Raw genomic sequence first — 26,758 nt, forward strand, 5'->3', positions numbered from 1 at the left:
TTTGGTTGACACTAGATAAACATGGCAGTAAGTAGTAGTTTTATGATGAGTTAAATGAGATTGACGAAAAAGTTTCCTTTTAAGTTAAATCTTTATACTTATGAATGTAGAGAATATACGTATCTTTTGAAAATATTCTTTGCAGGCTTTTAAGTATTGTTATATTTAGTGGAATATTTTCCTCAAATATATTTCATGTCATAATGTATACAAAGAAGAATTTAATAAAGCATGTCATCCAAGGTTGGTCTTCCCCAGGTTTTCGCCTTCGAAGAAGTAGTCCTGGTTGTTTTTAAGTCCAGAAGAATGGTTATAATTCTGATTTTTCTGCATTCAAACTGGCATTACTATTTATACATGAGAGATGTATTTTTTGTACTTTTTAAAAATTGAAATTGTTAGTGCACATATAGATGAAAGACCAACGGTACTCCCCAATTCTCTTTATTTCTATTTCTTGCTCCCCAGAGGCTACTACTTGGAACTTCTTAGCTGTACCAGTAAATGTCATGCTTATGTTGCTGATTCTTGATTTGTCAGTTTTAACTATTATGGAAGATGAGCATTTAGCTCTTTTTCCACTCTACTCCCACTCTCTCTAGATAAACATCATATGTATTTCTGATCTTTCAATTCTCCCAGCATAATTATATTAGTAATTTTAATTAGATCAGTATGTGTTAATTGATCCATTAGTAAACTATAGTTACCTTTCTCCATTCTTGTATTTTTATTTTCTTGGAGTTTGTAATTATTTGCTTAGTTCTTTATATATACCACTTATCAATAATTCAGTCCCCAAATCTCTGCTAGTTTTCTAAATCACTTTTCAGTACGTTAATTCAAGTTTAGCAATTTCATTTTCTTGAAGATGTCACTCTTGGAGGCTTCTGACCTATTGAATATGGACTCATTATTCTCCATACCTGATACATACTTGTCACCATCTTCCTGAGAATCATCTTTGCCTTTCTCCTGGTTTGGGTCTTCTAGTTCCTATAGTTCCTATATTTCATGTCTTTCCCCTTTTTCTCTTTTGCCACTTTGTTTCATGCTTCGAAGGCAGCACATATTTTTCTTTCTTTTTTTTTCTTAGTCTGAGAAAAAGTGTTTGTAGTAGATTAATTTTGTGAAACCTTATAAACGAGTCTGAAAATAATTTTTAACTACCCTCACACTCGATTCTTAGGCAGGGTAAAGAGTATTAGGATTGAAATGTTTTTAAATGCATAATTTCATCATCTTCTATCTTTAGATGTCATTATTGAAAAGTTCAAAGCACTTTGATTCCTGATTCTTGACATGTGTGTGTTTTTTTTTCCCTTTGTCCCTAGTGTGAAATCTCACAGTGTTGTGTCGTGCTATGAGTCTGTTTTCATCGATTTCACAGGGCACTCCATGCACCCTTAGTCTAGGAACTTAATATTTTCCAGAATCAAAAGCAATAAGCATTTTATTAACATTTTTCTCCCTTATATAACTTCTCTTCCTTAGATGCCCTCTGTCAGGTCTTGTAATTCTCTTCTAATTTTCCTACCTCTGTGCTTTTCTGCTTTTTTGGTATTTCCCCAAATTTATCTTCCATGATTTCTACTGAATTTTTTATTTCTACTTTTGTATTTTTATTTTCTAAGAGCTCTTTTGTTTCTTCTGGATGTTCCTCTCCTAGAATAATCTTACTCTGATTTCAAAAATACAGTATTCTGTTATTTCCCTGAGAATGTTAATGATGTTTGGTTTTCTTTGCCCTGAATAGTTTCCTTATTCCAAGTAGATTTTACCTGTTTGATTATTTATTCTGGTCTGTATCTTTCATGTTATCGGCTTTTCTCAGTGTATAATAACCCAAGGTTATTAGCTCATTGTTAAGAGTGGAAAACTAAAAACATGAAGCTCTTTATGATGTTAAGCTTCTCTGTAGCCATTCTGTGACTGGATTGTTTGGGGGTAAATCTGAGCGCAATGTCTGTGTCTTTCCTGTTAGGCTGGTCATGTTCTCTAGAGAAGACTCTTCACATCTTCGTGGAAGGTAAAGACCAACTAAAGGCTTATGATAGAAGGGAGACGCAGGTGGCGGGGCTGTCTCATCATTCAGTAATTCCATTTTCCTTATGATTTCATTGCCCTTTCTCCAGAGACACTTCTTACCTTAGTCTCTCCAGAAAATAAACCTCTAGTGTTTGGTCCTGTTTGGTGCAGGGTAAGGGGCAGGCAATTACCCTCAAGGAGGGTGAGGTTGAATTATTGGTAGGTAGTATATATGAAAAACTATGAAAATAAATAAAGCTCCAAGAAAATAAAAATGAGGAATGGAGAAAGGCAGCTACAGTTTATTAATGAATCAACTAGTGAACAATGAACTAACAATATCTAAGTCTCCTTCCTGTGGCTCACCTCACTCATCTCAAGTACCTTGTGCTGCTAATCCCTGAGGCTTTGGAAGATTTTGTTGTGTAAATGAGATGATTTTTTGCTTTCCCATAGCTTGTTAAGTTTGGTCTCTTTGGGTTTGCTCAATCCAGTTACTCCTTTGCCCACGTTTTTTTTTTTTAAATTTTATTTATTTGTTTGACACAGAGAGCGAGAAAGACACAGCGAGAGAGGGAACACAAGCAGGGGGAGTGGGAGAGGGAGAAGCAGGCTTCCCGCCGAGCAGGGAGCCCGATGCGGGGCTCGATCCCAGGACCCTGGGATCACGACCTGAGCCGAAGGCAGACGCTGAACGACTGAGCCACCCAGGTGCCCCTGCCCACGTTTTACAGCTTCCTAAGTCAACTTTTCTCTCATTCTTCCTATCTTTGTAAACTTATACCTTTAAAATAAAATTACAGACACACAGATTTATTACATTTTTAGAGGGGCTTTAGGGGAGAACAAAATTTTTTTTTAATTTTTTATTGTTCTGTTAATCACCATACATTACATCATTAGTTTTGGATGTAGTGTTCCATGATTCATTGTTTGTGCATAACACCCAGTGCTCCACGCAGAATGTGCCCTCTTTAATACCCATCACCGGGCTAACCCATCCCCCCACCCCCTCCCCTCTAGAACCCTCAGTTTGTTTTTCAGAGTCCTTCGTCTCTCATGGTTCGTCTCCCCCTCCGACTTACTCCCCTTCATTCTTCCCCTCCTGCTATCTTCTTTTTTTTTCTTAACATATATTGCATTATTTGTTTCAGAAGTACAGATCTGTGATTCAACAGTCTTGCACAATTCACGGCACTCACCATAGCACATACCCTCCCCATTGTCTATCCCCCAGCCACCCCATCCCTCCCACCCCCCACCACTCCAGCAACCCTCAGTTTGTTTCCTGAGATTAAGAATTCCTCATATCAGTGAGGTCATATGATCCATGTCTTTCTCTGATAGACTTATTTCACTCAGCATAACACCCTCCAGTTCCATCCACGTTGTTGCAAATGGCAAGATCTCATTCCTTTTTATGGGCACATAATATTCCATTGTGTATATATACCACATCTTCTTTATCCATTCATCTGTCTATGGACATCTTGGCTCTTTCCACAGTTTGGCTGTTGTGGACATTGCTGCTATAAACATTGGGGTGCATGTACCCCTTCAGATCCCTACATTTGTATCTTTGGGGTAAATACCCAGTAGTGCAATTGGTGGATCGTATGGTAGCTCTATTTTCAACTGTTTGAGGAACTTCTATACCCTTTTCCAGAGTGGTTGCACCAGCTTGCATTCCCACCAACAGTGTAGGAGGGTTCTAGGGGAGAACAAAATTAATTGAGTTCAATTTACCTTTACCTGGAAGTATTGATATATGAAATATTTTTTTCATTTCATTTTACTTTTGCATTTCTCTTTACTTTTCTTTCAAACTTGGCACTTTATTTTGTCAAATCCAAGCACACTGAAATTTTGGAGCCTGTCAGAAGAGCTTCTGCTAGAAAACCATTCTTTTTTTTTTTTTTTTTAAAGTAGGCTCCATGCCCAGTGTGGAGCCCAATGTGGGGCTTAAACTCAAGACCCTGAGATCAAGACCTGAGCTGAAATCAAGAGTCAGACACTTGGGGCGCCTGGGTGGCTCAGTCGTTAAGTGTCTGCCTTCGGCTCAGGTCATGATCCCAGGGTCCTGGGATCGAGCCCTGCATCAGTCTCCCTGCTCCGTGGGAAGCCTGCTTCTCCCTCTCCCACTCCCCCTGCTTGTGTTCCCTCTCTTGCTGTGTCTCTCTCTGTCAAATAAATAAAATCTTAAAAAAAAAAAAAGTCAGACACTTAACCAACAGAGCCACGCAGGTGCCCCTAGAAAACCATTCTTAATTTTATTTTTAAAATTATGCTTCAGGTACAAGGATCTGTGATGAAGAGCACCCTTCAGCTTTCCCTCCCAAAAGATTTTTTTTCTCTAAGAGTCACTGTAGCCAACCATGCTTTGCTTCAATTTGAAATTTCTTTAGATATTTTGAGTATTAACATGAGAAATAAATTGGCTCCTTTGACATGCAGGTGCTATTAGAAACTCAAGGTAATTCCAAAGTGACTTTGTATTTTACTTTGGTATGTATCAGTTGTTGATTGTACAAAATTTTATGTCCAATTTGGGCTGAAAGCTATAGATAACAGAAGGAAAAATAATTGAGAGCATTAGTTGAGCATTTGTTGAGTTGTATACGAGGCAATATACTGGGCTATGTAGAAGGGAGTGCTCTTATTCTATGAGAGATTATAATAAAAAGAAATAGGAAGCAGACATGAAACATCTAGTAAATGCTGAAAATCCATTCTTTCCCCTTATTTTACCAGGTATTTTTATTTAAAAATATTTGTGGGATTGGGAAATTATGAATATATGTTTTCTCTTTGGATCTTTGCTTCATTTATTAACCATTATAATCTCTTTCTTTGGAGTCATGTAATGTACAGTGACAAAATTAAAATCTGTATCCATTATCACTCTTCCTTCAGCATTTCTTGCACTCTTGGTAATTGCCTTTAACCCTAAAAGATTACTACTGTAAGCAAAAAATAGAAGAAAGGTAATTTTCTTTTTAAAGTGGAAAAGTTTTATATTTAATCCTTCCTTTTCTTTCACTAAATACACTTGATTCAGTGGCTATTTATCACAGTTCAGAGAGGAGAGATAGATAATAAAATAGAGTGGTGAGAAGTATGTTAACCCAGTGTTAATCGTAGCATCCAGCATCTCTGGACCCTCCTAACTGCAACAGTTCTTAATGGTCATACCTGACCATTAATCTTACTTTTATTTCAGTCATCTACAATTCTTGCAAGCATTTATTTCAATCACCAGCTGCCCCTGAGCACGTTATTACTGGCAACTCATTTTCTTCCATTGTACTAAACTTTTCAACTGCTTCCGAGTATCTCCAGGGCATTTCTGATTCCATTAGTATGTCCAGATGTAGGAATGATGAGAGATGGCTGATGTTGACCTGTGCAAATTTGTGTGTCTACTCTTTCAGGACTAAAATCATAATGTCGTAGTGCACATGGCAAGACTAGAACTAGAAATTGTATTTTTTTCATGCCCAATGCTCTCTCCAAACTAGATTGTTTCATGGTTTTTCTTCATACCTGCCACTTGTTGAAATGCAAACCCTCAGTGATAGAACTGAGCTCATCATATCCCTATGCTTATGGTCAGTTCCTTGCAAAATGTCCTGATTTGCTATCCTTCCAGGGTCTTGGACATTAGCCTTCTTTTGTTTAGGGAAGATATTGAGATTGCTTTCTTAGAAGGATTATGAATGGGAAATGCTGCTTATAATCTGCAATTACAGCTGAAAAAGTTGAGCGTGGTTTGGGGCCAGATGAACTGAACTCTCAATTTTTTTTCTCCTATTGACCCCCTTTTAGCATGTCTCTTAAAGTTTTGGGGCCTCTGTTTTTTCATCTATAAAGTGGAAATAACACCTAAACCATCCAGTTTACAGCGTTTTTTTTAAGATTTTATGTATGTATTTGACAGAGATAGAGCAGGAACACAAGTAGGGGGAGTGGGAGAGGAAGAAGCAGGCTCCCCGCTGAGTAGGAAGCCCAATGTGGGGCTCGATCCCAGGACCCTGGGACCATGACCTGAGCCGAAGGCAGACGCTTCGACTGAGCCACCCAGGCGCCCCAGTTTGCAGCATTTTTTAAGACTAAAATGAGATAGACAATGTAGGAAAGGGTAATAATCTACACATAATGTGGTTACTATTTGAACTCAAGTAATGACTTAGATTTACTAAGGGAAAATGCAAAGATGGATATTGAATTGACTAATGTAGGTGGGAGGCAATGGACAACGGACCTAAAAATGAAGTGAAAATAAGATAGTGTGTATATCTACAGTAGTATTCAGGCAGGATTCAGTGGTTGTAGAGTTGTAAAGAATACCTGTTGTTAAGACTACTACCACCAATACCACTTGATGACTTTTGGTTAAACTAACAAGTGTTAGGTGGGTGTTTATATTAGCAGAAAAGTCTAAGAGAGCTCTTATAAAAGGGCTCCTTAAAGCAACAGTAAGAAATTCTTCATCACATAGTATTAATACAAAAGATTGTTTTATCATTTCACAATTGTGAGAATAATATAATATTACAGATGAGTAAGAGAAGTCCTCTGGCCTGATAAATATTTATCAAGAATAAATATAGAACTTAATTCTTAGTAATCTCAAACCATATACCATGGAGCTGCCTATGGGAACTACAATGTATGTGTGGCTAAAAGTGTTGTTTTCACTTAACACCCACACTGTTTTGAAGGCTCTGTTTTCTTCTTTGAAATCTATGAAGGTTGTGATTAGGGTTAAAATGTTTGGGAAAAATAATGTGATTTGTAAGATGAAATTTAAAGAATTAAGAGTAATTGTTAATGAGTTTCATTTACTGTAATTCTTAACTGTAGGCATTAAAGAAGGCTTGTAACTTAAAGCATGCTTGTTAAAATTATTAAAAGGTATTATTTAGTGTGACATAGCCTGAAATGGCTTACTGGGAAAGAAATCCATGATAAAAAGTACAAATTAGTACATAAGGCACAGGATATTTAAGGGATGAAGTATTCTCTATAAGGAGATTATATTTGGCAAATTCATGACTTGAGGAATGAGGCTAAGCATTTTTGCCTAATAAAATCTTGTAGTTAATAGTACTTAATTTTATTAGGTTAAGTGGTTTTCTTGAATCCTTATGGGTCTGTATAGAAAGCTGTAGGAACCCTCATGATAATGACTTTCCAAATATACAATTCATAGCTAGAGCAGCCCATTTGTTAAGTTACTGTTTTGTTACACAGGCATACATAAGATTATTAATTTGTAACAATTACCAGATAGAACCAGGAGCCTTATAACTAACCCTTTGTTCAATCTCTGCTCCTTTCCCAAGAGTGATACCTGTTATGCTTTGTTTTATATCATTTTAGACTTATTCCTGTATATTAACATATTTATACCTATGGAAAATATAAAGTGCAGTTTTGTGTGCTTTGTTTCTATAAATATCACACTTTTTTTTTCCTACAGAAAAATCTGTTTTGGAGAGCATTTTCATGTATGTGTAAAACCACGTTGTTCTTTTAAGTGTTGCAGGCCATTCATAGGATGGGTATTTAGCCAGTCCCCTCCTAAGGAACATTAAAGGTTGTTTCTGTTTTCTTCTTAGGTTTTCAAACGATGTCACAGTTAGCATCCTAAAAAATTCCCTCATTAGAGGCAATATTACCAATTATGATCTTTTTCACTTGATAATAAGTTGTGATGATGAAGGTTTAGTATAGTTAAAACTTTGAAGATTTGTTATTAAAAAAAATTACTTGAATTCTGGTAATAGTGGCATGAAGAGGCTGGTGGTTCCCCTCTGCAAAAAAGTAAACATAAAACTGGAAAAAATAATCAAAAACAGCCATTTAGGGGTACTGGAAATTGACCAAAGTCAGTTAAAAAATTGATCTTGCACAGCTGTTAGGGCTTGGGGTGAGAACACTGTGAGTCTGCGGCCTTCATGCCTGGGCTCTTCCCAGACACCTTCCCAGCACCCCTCTGCCCCCTCAGTTGGTGAGAGCTAAAGTTTTACCAGGTTGGGACTAACAGAAAACTAGCAGCTTTGCTGACAGAATTGAGGAATGATGTGATTCAGGGAATGGGAGAGGGGACACAAAAACCTATAACTTTGCTGGTGAAAAATTGTAGATTTGATTAGAAATAGAGAAAACCTGCTGCCTTGCCAGCTCAAGGTTGTAGACCTGGTTTGGGTGAGCAGTGGACCAGTAGAAATTTCATAGGGAAATCCTAGAAAGGAGAGAGCCACAGAAGGGCTAAGATAAGCTCTCCACACAGCTCTGGTTGCCTGGGAAACCACATATGTGGAGGGGAGACCTGAGGGAGCCTGGCAAAAAGTTCAAAGCAAGGGAGAGTAGAGAACCGGCTATAAGTTTGAATCCGTTCCCCACTCTATACACAAACCAACTGGCAGATGGTGAAAATCATACGGGCTTGAGATGTTTCAACACAGCCTTTGCCCAAATCACTGGCTAACCGTTAAGCTATACAGACATAGACACAACTCATAGAAAACCAGTCTAAAATATAAAAATAAGAAATAAAAAAAACTGAACACGTATGTCCCAACTGCAAACCATGGAGGCAAACAGATTCTGTGGTTTAAATCCAGATGAATTACTAAAAAAGACCCCAAAACTCTGAAAAATAAAATGAATGCACAGTTACTATAATACATTAAAGATTCAGTTTTTTAAGCAGAAGCTTAGGACATGGAAGAAGAAAGGGAAGAAAGAAAAGAAAAGCCAGGGAAGTATGACACATAATCAGGAAAAACAGTCAATAGAAATGGACTCTGAACGTGATGTTGGATTTAACAAAAACTTCAAATTGGTTATTTTAAATATGTTAAGAGAATTAAAGGATAGTATGTTAATAATACTCAACAAATAAAGACTTCCGATAGCAAAACAAATTAAAAAAGAACCAAGTAGAAATCTAGATTTGAAAAGTAGAGTAATTAAAATAGAAAATTCACTGGATAGGCCCAACAGCAGATTTGAGGTGGCAGAGAAAATGTGAAGATAAATAAAAGATATTCAGTCCAAAGAAGGGAGAGAAAAAAGATGTTAAGAAAAGTAAACAGAGGGGCGCCTGGGTGGCTCAGTAGGTTAAGCATCTGCCTTCAGCTCAGGTCATGATCCTGGGGTCTTGGAATTGAGGCCCAAATGGGGCTCTCTGCTCGGCCCCCTGCTCAGTGGGGAGCCTGCTTCTCCCTCTCCCTCTCCCTTTCCCCCTGCTCGTGCACACGCGCTCTCTCTCTCTCTCTCTCTCTGTCAAATAAATAAAATCTTTAAAAAAAAGAAAAGTAAACAGAGCCTCAGAGACCTTTGGGACAATGTCCAGAATTTCACCATATATGTAATGCATGTTCCAGACAGACAGGAAGGAGAGAAAGGGACAGAAAAAATATTTGAAGAAATAATGGCACTAAACCACCATTTCCACCAAATTTGGTGGAAATATAGCTTACCAAGGGTTCCAGTAAGGAGGAATAAACACGCTACACCCTCTCTCCCAGTGAATGCAGCTATAAAAATTGGTCTGAATACAGGAGTAGCTATTTGTAGATTAAAAAGTCAATAGTAGCAGGTAGGTTGGAGAAGACAACCAATAATTTAAATACCACTGAATCAGTGGTGAGTTTACTCCCCTCCCCCACCACGGTATCTCCTACCAACTATTCTCAAACCCAAAAGTTGGCATCAGAATGAACAGAGAACTTCAGAAACCTTCTGCTTCTGGTTTAAAGAACAAGATACTCAGAGTGCAGAAACCTCTCTTTTTCTTATTCTGAGTTCTCTTGCACCCCAGCTCCCACAAAATCCTTTGGCAGCAGTGTTGAAGCAATTGCAACAGCCAAGAGGACCCTAACTCCAAGAGAGGAAACCTTCCTCTTCCATTGAAGGAGTTGTGGTTGTAGGAAGGTTAAACAGAGTCCCTGATTTCTGGTTGGAGCACTGGCAAAGAGCATCAGAGAACTAGAAGTACCAGGCAAATTTATAGAGGGAGTAGGCCTGGAAAGAGGCTCCTTAAAGTTGTTTGTGCACTCCTGGACTAGCCCTTGAGCTGTGTGTGTGTGGATCTGACCCTAAAGAGTATACATAGATGTTGAGCACTGAAATGCTGATAGACCACCACCTAAATTCCAGACTGACTAGTAGGTGGTACATATGTGGGACAGATCAAAATAACATTGTGAAAGTTTTGAATAGTTTAGTAGTTTCTCTTGAAGTTAAATGTATACTTATCATGTGAACCAGCAGTCTCACTCCTAGGTATTTACTGGAGAGAAATGAAAATTCATCTGCACCCTTGTTTGTGAATTTAAGCATGGAAGACTAAACTAAAATGGCAGTAGTACCTCAGAGAGTTAGAATTTGAGGCCTGCAGTCAACTGAGTAAATTGTTTGCTACCACAAAAATATCAACACTCTCCATAAGATTTTAACAAGACACAGTCTCAAAATACAGTATTAAAAATATAAAGCATACATCCCAAGATTACTTAGCACATGGAGAATGTCAACTCACATGGGCAAAGATAGCCAACAGACACAACACATAAATGACACAGATGTGGGAATAATCTGAGAAAGATTTAAAGCAGCTATTATAAATACACCATAACAGGTAAGAGTGAGCTCTCTTAAAATGAATGGAAATATAGAATGTCTCAGTAAAGAAATAGAAAAAGAAAAACCAAATGGAAAATTTGAACTGAAAAATACAGTAACAAAAAACTCATTGGACAAGTACAATAGCAAAATGGAGATGACAAAGAATCCATGAACTTAAAGAGAGATCAACAGAAGTTTATCCAGACTGAACAACAGAGAGAAAAAAGGTTGAATAAAATAATGAGCAGAGCTTCAGGGACCTATGGGATAATACCAGAAGGTCTGACATTTTGTTTCATCAGACACCTAGCAAAAAAGAAGAAAGAATACTGTGCAGAAAAAAATATTTGAATAGTCACTGAAAACTTCCCAAATTTGGTGAAAGGCATAAACTTATAGACTCAAGAGGTCCAGCAAACCTCAAAACAGGATAAGCCCAGTGAAATCCATGCCTAGTCACATTATAATCAAACTGCTGAAAACAAGACAAAGAAAAAAAAATACTGAAAGCCAAAATCACTAGTAGAAGAACTATTTAAATGAATGTGAATTTCTCATCAGAAATCATAAAGGCCAGAAGTAAAACCATTTTAAGCATGGTGGGGAGAGGAGGTATCAGTTCAGAATTCTTTAGTAAAAATATTCTCTAGATGCTACCTTTTTTTGGTTTTTGTTTTTGGAGGGGTCTTCTTTCTTAAAGCATTACCCATAGTAGGAAATTGTTTCTAGCAATGAAATGGTTGGAGCTAGAGAGTATTATGCTAAATGAAGTGAGTCAATGAGAGAAAGACAAATACCATAGGGTTTCACTCATATGTGGAATTTAAGAAACAAATGAACATGGCGGGGTAGGGTGGGGAGGCAAACCAAGAAACAGATTCAACTCTAGAGAACAAACTGGTGGTTACTGGAGGGGAGGTGGGCAGGGGGATAGGTGAAATAGGTGATGGGGATTAAGGAGGGCACTTCTGGTGACCACTGGGTGTTGTATGGAGGTGATGAATCACTGAATTCTACACCAGAAACCAATATTACACTCCATGTTAACTAACTGGAATTTAAATAAAGATTTGGAGAAAAAAATTATTTCTAAGAATGCCAGAAAGTTACTCTAACTGCTTTTGTAAGACAGTTGATTTATAACAGGAATATTGACAAGTTCATTACAAATGATAGTTCACTTTCCTTTCTGAATTAAAGTTATCAGAAGATGACAAGATGCAAAGTGGTCAGTTAAAATAATAAAATTAGGAAAAAGCCCTCAACTATTTTAATTTTTAAAAAACATTGTGTTTAAGGTGGGAAAAATTATATTTAAATTGCTGTTACTCTGATTTGTTTCTCATTGATACTTTGAATAATTAGCAATAGTCACAATGAGAGAGAAAGAGATTGAGTTGTAGAATATTAGCTAAAACAGAATATTTAGCATTTACATGTTTTTAGTAGGTGAGTCATTTAATTTTGTTGTATAACTTTATGAGGTGGATCAATGTTATTTATATTTTACAGATAAGGAAATAAATGCGTAGTTAGATAGTTTTGATGCCACGTTGGAGAAAAATGAGATTAGAATTCAGAATTTAATTCTGTTTATAGGCACTCCTTTTGCTGCACGTGTTCTCAGCGTTTATATTGATATGTCTTTATAAGGCAATTCATTATTATAACATAATGAAATGAGGACCTCTTGATGGAAATGTAATTGATAGAACCTGTTTAAAGAACAGTTTCACAGTATCTGAACATTGAAAAATCACGTATTTTTTGACCTCGCAATTCTCTTCATATTTATTCACTTACAGTACATACATTAATGTATGTGTGTGTGTGTGTGTGTATAGGTATTTAGATGCTGATTGTAACATTGATTGTAACTACAAAAAATGGAAGCAACCAGCATATCTTTCAGTAGAGGACAAACTAAATAAATTTTAATGCATCCATAAGGAAATACTAGATATGTTGAAAAGAGTGAGCTCCATATGGTAAGATCACTAAGATATTAATAAACAAAATCACATATAAATAAAAAAGGATGTATTTAAATATAAGCATGTATTTTGTCTGGAAGGCTTGAAAGGAAATCTCTTTGCAGGAGGAGATTGTTTTTTTGTGTTTATTAAATATTTCAGTATAGTTAAACTTTCTTTTGGGTGCTTGGCTGGCTCATTCAGTATCAATAGCATGCTACTATTGCTCTTGGGATCATGTGTTCAAGCCCCACATTGAAGGTATAGAGTTTTGTTAAAAATAAACAAAAAACAGGAAACATAGTTAAACTTTCTTTTACCACATATGTGTATACACACACATACATTTGTATGTATATAAAGTGTGTAAATGTATTATGGCTTTTATAAAATAACGTAATTTTTTAAAACTTATTTCTCATCAAAACTTTGACATTTTTACTCTTTCAGTATTCAATATTACCAGTAATAAATGGCATGGAAGTCTGATTATTGTTCCTATACATATCTCTTCTTATCTGGGTCTTTTTCATTCAGTCTGCTCTGTACTTTGGAAAGCCTTTCATTCCATTTGTATGTCATTTAAACTCAGGAACATTTTCTTCTATTTGACAACTTTTTCCTCTTCATCCTTGTCTCTGATCTTATGAAACTCCTGATAGACACTGTTAGATTTGTTTGTGTTTTTTCTTGTGTTTTCCATGTTTTCATCCTTGTTCTGCATTTGGAGTTTACCTTGACTTGATTTTCTGGATTTGCAGTTTGACCACGTTTTCATCTTTGTTCTGCATTTAGGAGTTTACCTTGACTTGATTTTCTGGATTTGCAGTTTGACCTTATCAGTCTTATCATTTAGTTTACCAGTTGATTTTTCTAAATTTGACAATATTTTTTTAAAGATTTCTTATTAGAGATAGAGACAGAGCAGGGGGAGGAGCAGAGGGAGAGGGACAAGCAGACCCTGCACTGAGTGTAGGGCCCGACGTCAGGCTCAATCTCAGGACCCTGAGATCATGACATGAGCCGAAACCAATGAGCTGGTCACTTAACTGATTGAGCCACTCAGGCACCCCTCAATTTGACAGTATTTTTAATTGCCAGGAACTTTTTCTTATTCTCCAGGTACCCCATTTTCTCCCTCTTAGTGACCTCCTTTATGAACGCAATAGCCTCTCACATTTCTGAGTATGCTAATAAAAATTCACATTTTAAGTTCTAGTCTCAGCATCATCTGAGTCCCCTTAGTTTAGTTTGTTCAGCTTTGTCCACTGTCCTTGATGTTTTCTTTAGATGTCTGGTGATCTGTAGCAGTTGGTTTATATTTAAGTGAAGGACTAGGTTGATTAATCCAGAATATATATCTAATGAGGATTTCCTCTGTTGTATATAGGCTGCCCCCCTCCCCTGCCCCCACTTTCTATGGAATAAGAGGTCTTGAGTGGGGGCTAAGAGGTAAGCCTGTCCTTAGGCAGGCTTCTCCTTCAGATCTGTAGGCAAAGAGCATGTGAACAAGTGAAATTGAGAAGGAAGAATTTATCCTGTGGATGGATAATACCATATTAGTGCAAGCCTTTCTGTTGGAAGAACAGAAGGGGAGAAAAGTGGTAGCATCCATGGAAGTGTTAGGAAATGTGGTAAGGGGAATTTTTGGTTGTCATAATAAATGTAGAGCACTACAGACATTTGGTGGAGAACAGTTCTGGGCCAAAAGGAATTTTTGTTCCCAAATGCTAATAGTTTCCTGTTTGAGAAATACTGTGTATTAGTATATTCCCTCCTGTACAGTAGCCTTTCCTCCACCCCTTCTCCTTTAGGGTCCATCATGAAGAACCAGATTTACCTTGGCCTCTGCGCTTCTTTGTTCAGGCCCAACATCTGTGCTAGGAATCTTTCCCATGCAGAATACCCACCACTCTCTCTGCAAAGAAATGTCTGGTGCTTAGGGTAAAAGGAATGCTCTTGTATATAAGGTTCCTTATTTGCTTTGAGTGGCTGCCTCTCCACTGTGTGCACTTTTCTTGACTCCCAGCTTAGATTTTCTCTAGGAATGCTTTGGGACATACAACTCAATATTTTGTTTTGAGACTTTAAATATTGATCATAAATTCACGATTTTGAGTAGAGTCAACTCACTTTGGTCATTTCCACTGGGATGCTTCCACTGGTATCCACCTGGTTTCCCATCTTTTCATCCTGTCACCACCTTCAAAGAAAGAGTTAACATTTTACTCCTTTTCTGTACTCCCTCAATGTTAATAATGCACTAGGAGGTATTGTTCTAGGAGTTTTCCATGTATTATTTAGCAGCAACAACCTTGTGAGTTAGATACTATTGTCCTTTTCCACTTAACAGGTGAAAGAAACTGACTTGGGGATGTTAAGTCATTTACTCACCTTTTTAGGGCTAGTTAAGTGGTTAAGTCCAGGCTCTTAACCACTATGCTGTATCACCCAACTGCAGTTCCTTCATATTGTTATCATCATCATCAGGCTTTATACACATGTTTACACATTTTGGTCTACTAGTTTGACTTTTTGAAGGGTATGTCTCTAGTCTCTTCAGCAGGTAACATCATGCCTAGCCTATAAGCCCTCCGCTAATGTTGATTAAATTAGCTGAGCACATTCAGAGTTCTTTGATTCAGCATAACTATAACTAAATTAGAATTTTAAGATATTAGTGTGACAGCTAAGATACTGACAGTATATTGTCATTTTATGGAAAATGAGTATTAGCGACTTAACATTAATGGTTCACATGACCTCTGCTGTGATGGTTAAATCAGTTGTGTGAAAATAGTGTGTCACAATTTAAACTTAAAGAAACCTGACTTGATCCACATTTCAGTAGATTTTTTTGGTATCATTTCTTGGAAATATATTTTTAAAAAGAATTTTGCTCCTCTATTTCAACTACATTAGAAGTAGTCCAAATAACTTCTAAGTATCTCCTTTAAAATTATGCTTAAATCATTCCAAAAGCACATAGGAGATTTCATTTTTCATTTAAGGAATTCTATAAATTATCCAGCATGGTTCTGGTGAAATAATTGTTATTTTATCTACAAAATATAACAAATAATTTTAACATCTTATGAAAACTTAACATATCTTTCATATTTTCAATGGGAAATCTAGTTTGTTGAGTCAAATGGGAATGAATGTACCACCAAATGTGGTTACAAAGGATTTTTTATATTAAAATAGGCTCAAGGCCTAATTTATTAAGAATAACTCATTTAATTAGTTATAGTTCTAAAACCTGGCAGAAATGCTTACATAAAACAATTCTAAAGAGCTTTTGGAACAATATAGGTGGGTAAGTATCATTTATTTTATTATATTTGCCTTATGTACTGAATTATAGAAAGTTAGAAATATATGTAAGAAGAATTACTGAAAAAGCCATTTTAGTAGACTAAGCATTGAAGGAAAACACTTCTGTCTTTATGGTTTATTATATAATTTGTATAAAGTTGCTAGCTTTAAGATTACTGCTTTGTAAACTACACCACATTTTGCTAATTCCAAGTATTGTTCAGATGTTTTGTTTATAAAATAACAATGTATAATTTAAAACTGTTCTTGATTTTAGAGAAAAATATTACATTTTTGTGACTGAAACTGTATTGTGAAGAAATTAGGATGTACCAGACTGTGGGCTGGTTGCTGGGAATATAGGTTTGAACAAGAGAGATATAATTTCTATGCCTATCAGAATTAGAGTTTAGAAAAGAATTATACATGAAACAAATAACAAAATAATTATAGGTTTATCAGAGTCATAATGTATAGAATACTATGAAAATATATATTGGGAGAATTTATCCTAATCAGGGCATAGAAAATCTGTTCCTGAAGGATTAAGTATGAATTAGGTACACAAAAGTGGTTGTGCATATTTGGTGGTAAATGGAGGGAGGACTTTGCATCAGGACAGGGATTAGATTGAAATAACTAAAGCTGTAAAAGGTGGTGCAGATTGAATCTAGCATTGTATTAAAATGGCTTATGGGCCATGAAATCCACATTTCAATTACTTACATACACACATGCATGAGAGGCTATTGTAGTCTGGGAAAGAAATGATGATGGCTAAGACTCGTGAGGGGGGATGGAATGAAATTATTGGATTCCACGAATATTTAGGAGGTAGAATCTACCTTTGCTCTTAGTTTTTTTTCCTACTGTTCCAAATATTTTTGCTATTTTTTTTTGTCCAGTTTTTTCCTCTTTATTTTTGTGGAGCTATATCTTTATTAATACTATGCCACTGTTTTAATAGAGGTTCTGAAGGGAGAGAATATAAGCTCAAGTAGTCATTCTACCATATTTAACTAAACCCTACCCAAACTGATTTGAAATGTCACCTTTAACATATATTAAATCCTGGTTAGCTCCTGTCTTTCAAGATTTGTCTGTTGCCGTGTCAATACTGCACTATTTTAATTTATACTGTTTTTTATACTTGATAACACAGGTACCTCCTTCATATTTATGTTTTTTTCTAAAATTATTGGCTAGTTTTACCCATTTTCTCTTTCAAGTAAATTTTGGAATAGCTTTACAAAAAATCCTGTTGGGATTTCTATTAGGATTTATTCATTTTTTAAAAGAATAATTTGTAGAGAATTGATGTTTTTATAGTACTGAATCTTCCTATCCCAGAACATAGTCTCTTCATTTATTTAAATGTTCTTTATTAGATTTTACAGTTTTTCTCATACCTATCTGGAAGAACATTTTTATTTTAGCATTATTTTTTACTAGTAGATCTTGTTGCTCTTGTGAATGGGATATCTTCTTTTTTTCCAGCAATGATGTTTTCTGATTGCTTATAATTATTATTTAGGAAAGTTTCTTTTTTTCTTTATTGCTCTTATGTCTAGTCACTTAGCCAAACTCTTTTAACTAACTTAAATAATTTTTCAGCTGATTCCTTGAGACTTTTCCAAGTAGATAATTATCATCAGTGGCTTTATTTATTTATTTATTTATTTATTATTTTTTTAACATTTATCTGTGGGGTTTTTAACATTTGATCAAAACTTTCAGTATAAGGGCCCCCGGGTGGCTTACTTAGTTAAAGCGTCTGACTCTTTGATTTCGGCTCAGGTCATGATCTTAGGGTCATGAAATTGATCCCCATTTTGGGCTCTGTACTCATTGGGGAGTCTGCTGGAGATTCTCTCTCTCTCCCTCTGCTCCCCCCACCCCACCCCAGTAAAGAAAGAAATCTTTAAAACAAAAACAAAAACAAAAACCTTTCAATATATTTTGAAAAGTAGTGGTCTTAGTGGGTGTTCTGGTCTTGTCCCTGACTTTAATGTAAAGCTTTTGCCTTTTCTTTATTAAGTATGATGTTTCATATAGATGCTGGTATAAAATGACTGTTTTCCTTCTATTCTTACTATGGTATGATTTTTCCATTAGGATTCAATTTTGAATTTTATTTGATGTACTGTATTCAAAGCATTGAGATGATAGGGTTTTTTTCTTATACTATGATAATATATTAAATTATATGTTTCTTAATGTTGAATCATTTTTACATAACTAGGATAAACTCTACTTGGCCATTGTTATTTTTTAAGACTTTGTTAGATTCAGTTTGCTAATATGTTTTTTAAGATATTTGCCTATATGCTCATAAGTGAGTTTAATATATAATTTTCTTTTTTTATTGAGTTTTGACATCTGCATAGAAGTTGGAATGCTTTCAACCTTTTCTATGTTTTCTTTTAAAAATGTGAGGTAGCTCTTTCTTGAAGGTTTGATAGAATTTTTTTTTTTTAAAGATTTTATTATTTTTAAGTACTCTTTACACCCAACATGGGGCTCGAACTTATAACCTGAGATCAACAGTTGCATGCTCTACTGACTGAGCCAGTCAGGAGCCCCTGGTAGAATTTATTCTTAAATCTTTCCTGGACTTTTTTATTTCCTGGTCTTTTTTAAGAGGGTAGATCTTTGAAAACTTCTTCAATTTCTTCTTTTATGATCTATTTCTATCTCCTAAACTTTAGTGGTTGACATTTTCCTAGAAACGTTCTACTTGACTAGATTTTAAACATAAAGTTGTTTATTACATTCTTTTTAATCTTCTTTATGACTGCAGTTATTTTCTTGTTGCATCCCTGATGTTACTTGTGCCTTTTTTTAATCAGATTAGCCAAGCATTTATCTATTTTTATTGGTCTTTTGAAAAAGCCAGCTTATTGATCAAATTATGCTTTTATTTTTTTTATTTCTGCTTTCCCTTTTATTAATTTCTTATTTATGAATTTCCCATCACCTTGTAAGTGGTGGTCTTTTGTGATCCTCAGCAGTTTTTTTATATTTCTCATTGAGGAAATTTTCTAGTGGGAGAATTTTTCAGTTTGATCTTCTTGCACATTATAATTTAATCTTTTTTTCTTTCATTTACTCTTTCTTTCCTTTTTCTCCCCCTCCCCCATCCCAGTAATTTTGTTTCATTGGCAGTTAATGCTTCTGTGTGTTGAATTTGGTGAGTAATAGTCATGCTACTAGTTTTCATAAGTGCTTGATGATTCTTTGATTTGTAAATGAACAATCTAGGTTAAGTATATTAATTTTTCTCTCATGTAAGAATACCATTTATATATTCATTTAACCTAGCTTCTTAATAAAGAGTCCATCCTACAGTGATCATTATGGAGGAGGAGTGGAACTTGCAGGAAACTTACCTTCTGAGTTTTGGGATTTTCTTTTCTTCCTGGAAATCTCTGAGTAATTGGGGACATTTTGCTTCTCTGGCACTACAGAGAGCTTCCTATTTTATATATTAAGCTTTTACATATACTAGAGTTGATAGATTTAGTTTATGTTTTATATGTTATAGGATTAATCTCATTACTCTAATTTTCTCATATTTTCTCATTTTTTTCAGATGCTCTTAGGATAATTTTGTTAAAAAGAACAATTTCATTTTTTGAGTAGTTCATGTTATTAGGTAACTAATGAAGTTAGACCAGTGAATTGATTTAGAGGAAACCATTACTTCACACTGCCCCATAGCATCCCAATACATGAGGGAGAAAGGGATTATGCCCAGTAAGAATGTTACTCATTTTGTTCATGACAGAGTATGGAATGAAAGTGTCAGAGCAGATCCTTGCATGTCAGGGAAGTTGTGTTAGTGTTTCCACATCCTGGTGTAAGTGAAGCAGCAAGGTAGGTTGTTCTATATACACCTACTGCCTCACCAATTTCCCCACCAGTTCCTGTCTGCCTTTCCTACTAATCAACTCTGAGATGCCCCAAACCCAGATGGTCCCATTCAGCCATGTAAAAAGGGTAAGACATGGATGAGACCAAATCCCCTCATCCCAGCTCTCACCTTTGGGGTTAAATAGCATGGAATAGGGCAGGTAAAATATGATCAAAACCAAGAAGAAAAAAAGCAAGGATTTTTAAGGAAGCTTTGACAGGAATGTTAAGAATAACATCTGAATTCAACTCCAGAAAAAAATTGCTATCAGGGGAAAACGAAGTCTTAGTGAATGTTCCAAAACTGCCCATAAGAAAGGGTTGGGGATCTGATGAGCTTTGGGATCGGGCGCCTTAACCTGGCATTCGGTTCATCCCGCAGCGCCAGTTCTGCTTACCAAAAGTGGCCCACTAGGCACTCGCATTCCATGCCTGGCTCCACGCCAGCGAGCAGGGGCTTCTTACCCGTTTAAAGCTGGAGAATAGATTGAGATCATTTCAGCCCCAAGACCTCTAATCATTCGATTTACTGGGTAAAACTGTGTGGGTTCACATGTGAGAGTGCCAGCTATCCTGAGGGAAACTTCAGAGGGAACCAGCTACTAGATGGTTCCATTAGTCTTTCGCCCCTATACCCAGGTTGGATGACTGATTTGCACGTCAGGACCATTACAGACCTCCACCAGAGTTGGTTGGGGAATGATCCTTTAGGCATGAGCTCTAGAAGCTTTGGACTCAGTGAGGCTTTGGCTGGGCCAGGCTGCATCTGCCGGGTCTGTCTGGCTCAGCACACTGCAGTCTGTCTGGCTCAGTCTTCAGCAAGAGTCCTTCAGCTCCATCAGAGAGTACTCCACAGTTTGTTACAGTGTCCTTAAAGCTCTTCAAGGAGGTGCTTGGCATGTTTACTCTTCTAACTGGAGGGGGAGGTATGTTACCTGATGGTTGCTGGAGAGACTTTAGGAGATTGGGTTTGGTCTCCAGCTACTGACTGTTGTTGTTGCTGAGAGCTCCCATTCTGTGCCTTGGCCATGGTGGCAAGCTTGGTCAGGGACTCCTGATAGAACAATACTCTCTCTAGCTACCGACCCCTGTCCCGTACTGAGCCATCTCAGCCATCCAGCAGGGATAGGGTATAGTGAGAGCTTTGAGTGGCCCTTGAAAGGAGTACTAGTGATTCAAAGATCTAGCAGCTAGGGGTGGAAGTTCTTGCCCATAAAGAAACAGGGATGCCATCCTCTACTTGAAATGGGATCTCAGGGGCATGGATGACATCCAGAACTTTCATCCTGGACAGACAGTTGTAACAATTATGATTTCCCTGGGTTTCCAGCTGTAGCAACCTTGCATTACCATCCCCAAGGAGCTGGGGTTCATACCAGATAGCCTAAAGCTTGAATAGTAGAATATCAGTCTCTTCTTTGAAGTCTTTGGGGGCATGGGTCCCAAAGGGACATGAGATTTCCTTGTAAAACACATGATTTGCTTTTTCCTAAAACTAAATAGCAGTACATATACCAGATTCCTGTAGACATTCACCAACACAACATTGCCCTTGGACAGCCAGTTACTGCCAGATGCTGTGACCTCCCCAACTTGTGCAGAACTGCATTGGTTTTCCCTGCTCCCCTGCCTCATCAGCCCAGGTTCCTTGAAGCTCCCTGGCCATTTCCTTAATGGGGGAAGAACAAGCCAGACCTGGCCTGAAAACATGTGGGAGGGTCTATTGTAGTTTGATTAGAACTCCATTAAATGTACCAATTAATTTGGGAATGCTTGGCAACTTTATAATATTCAAGATCCCTTTTCCAGAACATCGGATATTTGGCAGACTTATTCAGTGTTTAATTAAATTCCATATAATCAAGAATCAATAACAATTTATGAAGATCTTTAAAATAACCTAGGGTATATTTTACAACCTCCTCCACTTTTCTTCCCACTTAATTAAGCACCAATATAAAAATTTAAGTACCTCAAGAACCAGTATAGAAGGTACATTTTAAAAAGATTTTCAGTATAACAATTTGGTGATATTAAATTATTGCTATTTTATTAGGTTGCTAACAGTATTTTGGTTACATTGTTTAAAAAGAGCCCTGCTCTTTTAGACAGATACACTGAAATGTGATACCTGGGATTTGCTTCAAAGTTATGTAGTATAGAGAGTATATAGGGGTATGAAACAAGATTTGCCACGAGTAGCTAGTTGTTAGAACTGATAGTTATTGGGTTCATTATATTATTTTGTCTCCCTTTATAAATGTTTGGAATTTTTCATAATGAAAGTTAAAAAAAGGAAAGAAAAACATCATGGAAGTAGAGCTAACTATATAGTTACAGGATAAAAATATTTCTAAAGATTATTGATTCTGTTGTTCTCTACCCACTGAAAGGCACACATTGGGCTCCAAACAAAATTATAAAATAGGCTTTGTTTGTATTCTTTATTTCCTGGGTCTCCTTTCTTCATTTTAGCCCAGTATGGGTTTTCCTTCTCCTTGTTTTAAGTGCATATTTTTCTTCTGTTCACATCTTTCAGAATTGTCACTCATTTACACAGACTGAATAGGAGGCCTAGAGATGAACCTGTCCAGATTAAAGTACAAGAGAAGAATACTTTGGGAGGGAGTTCAGGAGTAGAAGTCGGGGAATAGGTCTGATAGAGTGTTGGAAAAATTCTTGAGCATTTGGAAAAATTACAGAAATGTGAAAAGTTTGTTAGAACATTTGGGGGAAAAAATGTGTAGGATTCCCATATGTTGACTTTATTAAAAATTGCCAGTCTGGAGAGAGAGGAAGGTAAAAGCTTAACCCTCTAGTATTCTAACAGAAAATAAATAAATACTATCTAAAATGGGTAAAAGAAAAAGAAGCAATATTAGCATATTATTCAGAAATACAAATGTGATTAAATGAAACTATAACAAATTCAAAGTAGTTACTTCTGCAGAGTAATATAAGTTGGGAGGGAGGAGGACAGTATGGAACAGAGAACTGCCGTATTTCGTTATAAGCCAGTTAGTACAGTCTGACTTAACGTTTATATTTTATTGTAATAAAAATTAAAAAATATTAAAAACTGCAATTTTAGATTTATTACAAACACATCAAGAGGAGATAAAACTAAAAAAATTAATCTGAATAATGTTAATATGATATTGAATGCAGTAGGAGTCTAGCTTCACTCTTTTTTTTTTTTTTAAGATTTTATTTATTTATTTGATAGAGACACAGCGAGAGAGGGAACACAAGCAGGGGGAGTGGGAGAGGGAGAAGCAGGCTTCCCGCGGAGCAGGGAGCCCGATGCGGGGCTCGATCCCTGGTCCCTGGGACCATGACCTGAGCCGAAGGCAGACGCTTAATGACTGAGCCACCCAGGCGCCCCCTAGCGTCACTCTTTTGCATATTCATATTCTGTTGTCCCAGTACCATCTGTTGAAAAGACTATTCTTTCCTCTGTTGAATTGTCTTGCAACCCTTGTTGAAAGTCAGTTGACCTTAAATAGATATATAAGTTTTATTTTTGGACTGTAAGTTGTTTTTTGTTTTTTGGGTATTTTTTTTAAGATTTTTTTATTAAAGAGAGTGGGGGGAGGGGCAGAGGGAGAGAATCTTGGAGCCGACCCCCTGCTGAGTGTGGAGCCTGATACAGGGCTCGATCCCACGACCATGAGCTCATGACCTGAGCTGAAACCAAGAGTCAGATGTTTAACAGACTGAGCCACCCACGTGCCCCTGGACTCTTTTAAGTTTTATGTTTCTCTGTATGCTAGTACCACACAGTCCTGATTACTCTAGCTTTTTAGTCAGTTTTGAAATTAAGTATGAGTCCTCTTTGAAGATTGTTTGCCTATTCTGGGTCCACTGCATTTTCCATATGAATTTTGAAATCAGTTTCTCAATTTCTGCAAAAAGGGGAGAGGGCATTAGAGATTTTGAAAGGGATTGCATTAAATTTGTAGATCAGTTTGGGGAGTGTTGCCATCTTAACAGTAGTAAGTCTTCCGATCCATGAATATAGGATATCTTTATATTTATTTTAGTCTTCTTTAATTATTTCAATGATGTTTTATTATTATAGTTTCAGTGTATAAATCTTACACTTCTTTTGTTGCATTTATTCCTAATTATTTTATTGTTTTTAATGCTGTTGTAAAAGGAATGTTTTCATAATTTCATTTTCAGATTATTCATTGCTAGTATTTAGAAATATGTTTGATTTTTGTATTTTCAGCTTGAATCCTGCAACCTTTCTGAACTCATTTATTCTAATAATTTTTGTGTGTATATTCCTTAGGATTTTCTATGTACAAGGTCATGTCATCTGCAGAATGAGATAGTTTTACTTATTCCTTTCCAATACCGTTTATTTCTTGCCTAACTCCCTTGGCTAGAATCTCCAATATAATGTTGAGTAGAAGTGGCAAGAGCAGACATTCTTGCCTTGTTCCTGATCTTATGGAAAGGTATCCAGTCTTTTACCCTTACATATGATATTAGTTATAGATTCCTCATAGATGCCTTTCATCGAGTTCAGGAAATTTCCCTTCTATTCCTAGTTTGTGAATGTTTTTATCACGAAAAGGGTTTGCATTTTGTCCAGTGCTGCTTCTGTGCCCATTGAGATACCATGTAGTTGTTTTGTTTTTTTGTTCTATTAATACAGTGTATTACACTGATTTTCATTTCTTGATGAACCATTCTTGCATTCCTGAGATAATGTGTACTTGGTCATTGTGTACAATCCTTTTTGTATATGGCTGGATTCAGTTTGCCGGTATTTCATTAGAGATTTTTGCATCTGTATTTATAAAGGATATTGACTATAATTTTCTTGTGATACCTTTTTGTGGATTTAGTATCAGGATCTCATAGAATAATTGGGAAGTATTCCCTCCTCTATTTTTTTTTTTAAGAGTTTGTGAAGTACTGGTTTTAATTCCTCTTTAAAGTTTGATAGACTTTACCAGTGAAACCATCTGGTTCTGGGTTTGTGGGAAGTTCGTTGATTACTAATTCATCTCTTTACTTTTTTATAGGTCTATCAAAATTTTGTATTTTTTGAGTAATGTTTTAAGTTTAAAAAATATAAAGCAAGTGTAAAGTGGTAAGTATGTATAAGGTAGTCTGATAAAGCCCAAATTGTGTATAAAAATGTGTCCTCCTACTTTGCGGGAATTCAGTTTGAAACTTACCATTTAACAATTCAGTTTTTTAAAACATGACTTTTCAAAAGAGTGTTGTTAATGTCTTTTTATTTGAATTATTTTAAATATATCAAATATTTTGTGTTTCATAATGGCTTGGAATTTAAGGGTTTGGTTTTTTTGTTTTTTTTTTTATTGCTTTTATCTCAGCAGCAATGCAGCAAGTGTTGGATAACCTTACGGAGCTGCCCTCATCTACAGGAGCAGAAGAAATAGACCTAATTTTCCTCAAGGGGATTATGGAGAATCCTATTGTAAAATCACTTGCTAAGGTATAGTGATTTATTCATAAGCTTACTAAATTATTTTTAAAATTGTCTTTACAGAGGTCTTTTCAGATATTACTATTTCAGAACTTGATATGCCTTTGGTTTAGTTAGCAAATAATAATACTTATCACATAATGAAATATTCATGCACATGAAAATTAGACCACTTTTGCCTTACCTGTGCTGACTTTAAATACAAGATAAAATAACTCTTAATTTTAGCCTAACACATTTAAAGTTTTAGGGAAATTGTAACTGAGTAGTCATATTATAACAGGACTTATGAAAAAGATCCTGGTACTATCTCCATTTCAGCAACAGCAAAATACTGATTTTCTTCTTTTATATTAGACTGTGTACCTGTTTTTCATTTTGGTTCTTGACTTCCTCTATCTAGTACTTTTTGAAATCTTGTTTTCTCTTGGATAACCTTGATATTTTAAGTCTGTTTCTGTAATCAGCTTTCTAGTAGTCTCCTTAACTCATCTGTAAATATACTTTTACAACTATTCTTAGTCCAGTTTTATTTCACTTATACTATTTCCTGTATTTTTTATAAACATCACTAAAGCCTGGTGTGTTAACTACTTCACAACCATTCTTCAGCATTCCCTCAAATGATTCTTGCTTTCAGAAACCTGTGCCACATGCCCTCTCTGGCCTTTCCTTCGTGTAGTCATCTTGTCTTTCCATTTGCTTTTCGTACTCCCAGTATGTTGATTTCACCCTCTCCCATAATCATTTTTTAACCACAGTCCATTAATTTTTTTTCTTCTCCCTTGTGAAAAATCATACCTTTTACAGAGTTTTCCATTTGTAAAAGTGAGCCAGTGATGCAGATTCTTCATTTTATTCACAAACTTAATCATTCTAAGATCACATGATATAAAACCTTTGGCTCCTAAATAAAAACTAATCTAGTTGTATATCACCTAACTGGAATTTTTATTTTAGTCATTTTTTTTTTAAGATTTGAGAGAGAGAGAGAAAGAGCGAGCGTGAGTGTGAGCCGTGGGAGGGGGGAACAGAAGGAGAGGGAGAGAGAATCCTCAAAAGGCTTTTTAAAAATAAAATCCTCAAGGGGACCAGCAGAGTCCCCTCTGAGCAAAGAGCCTAATGAGGGGCTCCATTCAGGACCCCGAGATCATGACCTGAGCTGAAACCAGGAGTTAGCTGCTTGACTGACTGAGCCACCCAGGTGCCCCAATTTTAGTCATTTTTGATTGCAGTTTTTCCAAAGTTTATTAGATAGGCCTTTATCTTAATAGTAATATTATAGGATATGAATTTACTTTCAAATTCAAGCTTCTTGTCACAAATACCAATTACCATACTGTGTCAAGATAGAGTAATAGCTTCAGGGTCTATTGAAATATGGAGGGGCTATTTAAGCCTGTATTAACTAGCTCACCCT

General features: G+C 36.1%; 1 protein-coding gene and 1 pseudogene across 8 annotated transcripts in view; one reads left to right on the top strand and one right to left on the bottom strand.

The window, feature by feature from the left end:
- The window catches only part of PALS2 (protein associated with LIN7 2, MAGUK p55 family member), a 135,645-nt gene that overhangs the window by 21,597 nt on the left and 87,290 nt on the right, over nt 1-26,758 (top strand). For 4 of the 8 annotated variants that reach the window (XM_073898976.1, XM_073898978.1, XM_073898973.1 and 1 more), the window contains exon 2: nt 25,226-25,347. The exons of 1 other annotated variant lie outside the window; for it this stretch is intronic. In XM_073898976.1, the coding sequence (XP_073755077.1) occupies nt 25,231-25,347 (117 nt within the window). In that variant the 5' untranslated portion in view covers nt 25,226-25,230. The remainder of the gene's footprint in view (nt 1-25,225; nt 25,348-26,758) is intronic. 3 more of the 8 variants (XM_073898975.1, XM_073898977.1, XM_073898974.1) reach the window with 1 other exon arrangement.
- On the bottom strand, nt 20,740-21,503 carry LOC112825274 (protein C1orf43 homolog; annotated as a pseudogene).

This window comes from Callorhinus ursinus, unplaced genomic scaffold (assembly GCF_003265705.2).
Source record: "Callorhinus ursinus isolate GAN/ISIS: 27379988/994484 unplaced genomic scaffold, GSC_fseal_2.0 scaffold12, whole genome shotgun sequence".
Lineage (NCBI taxonomy): Eukaryota > Metazoa > Chordata > Mammalia > Carnivora > Otariidae > Callorhinus > Callorhinus ursinus.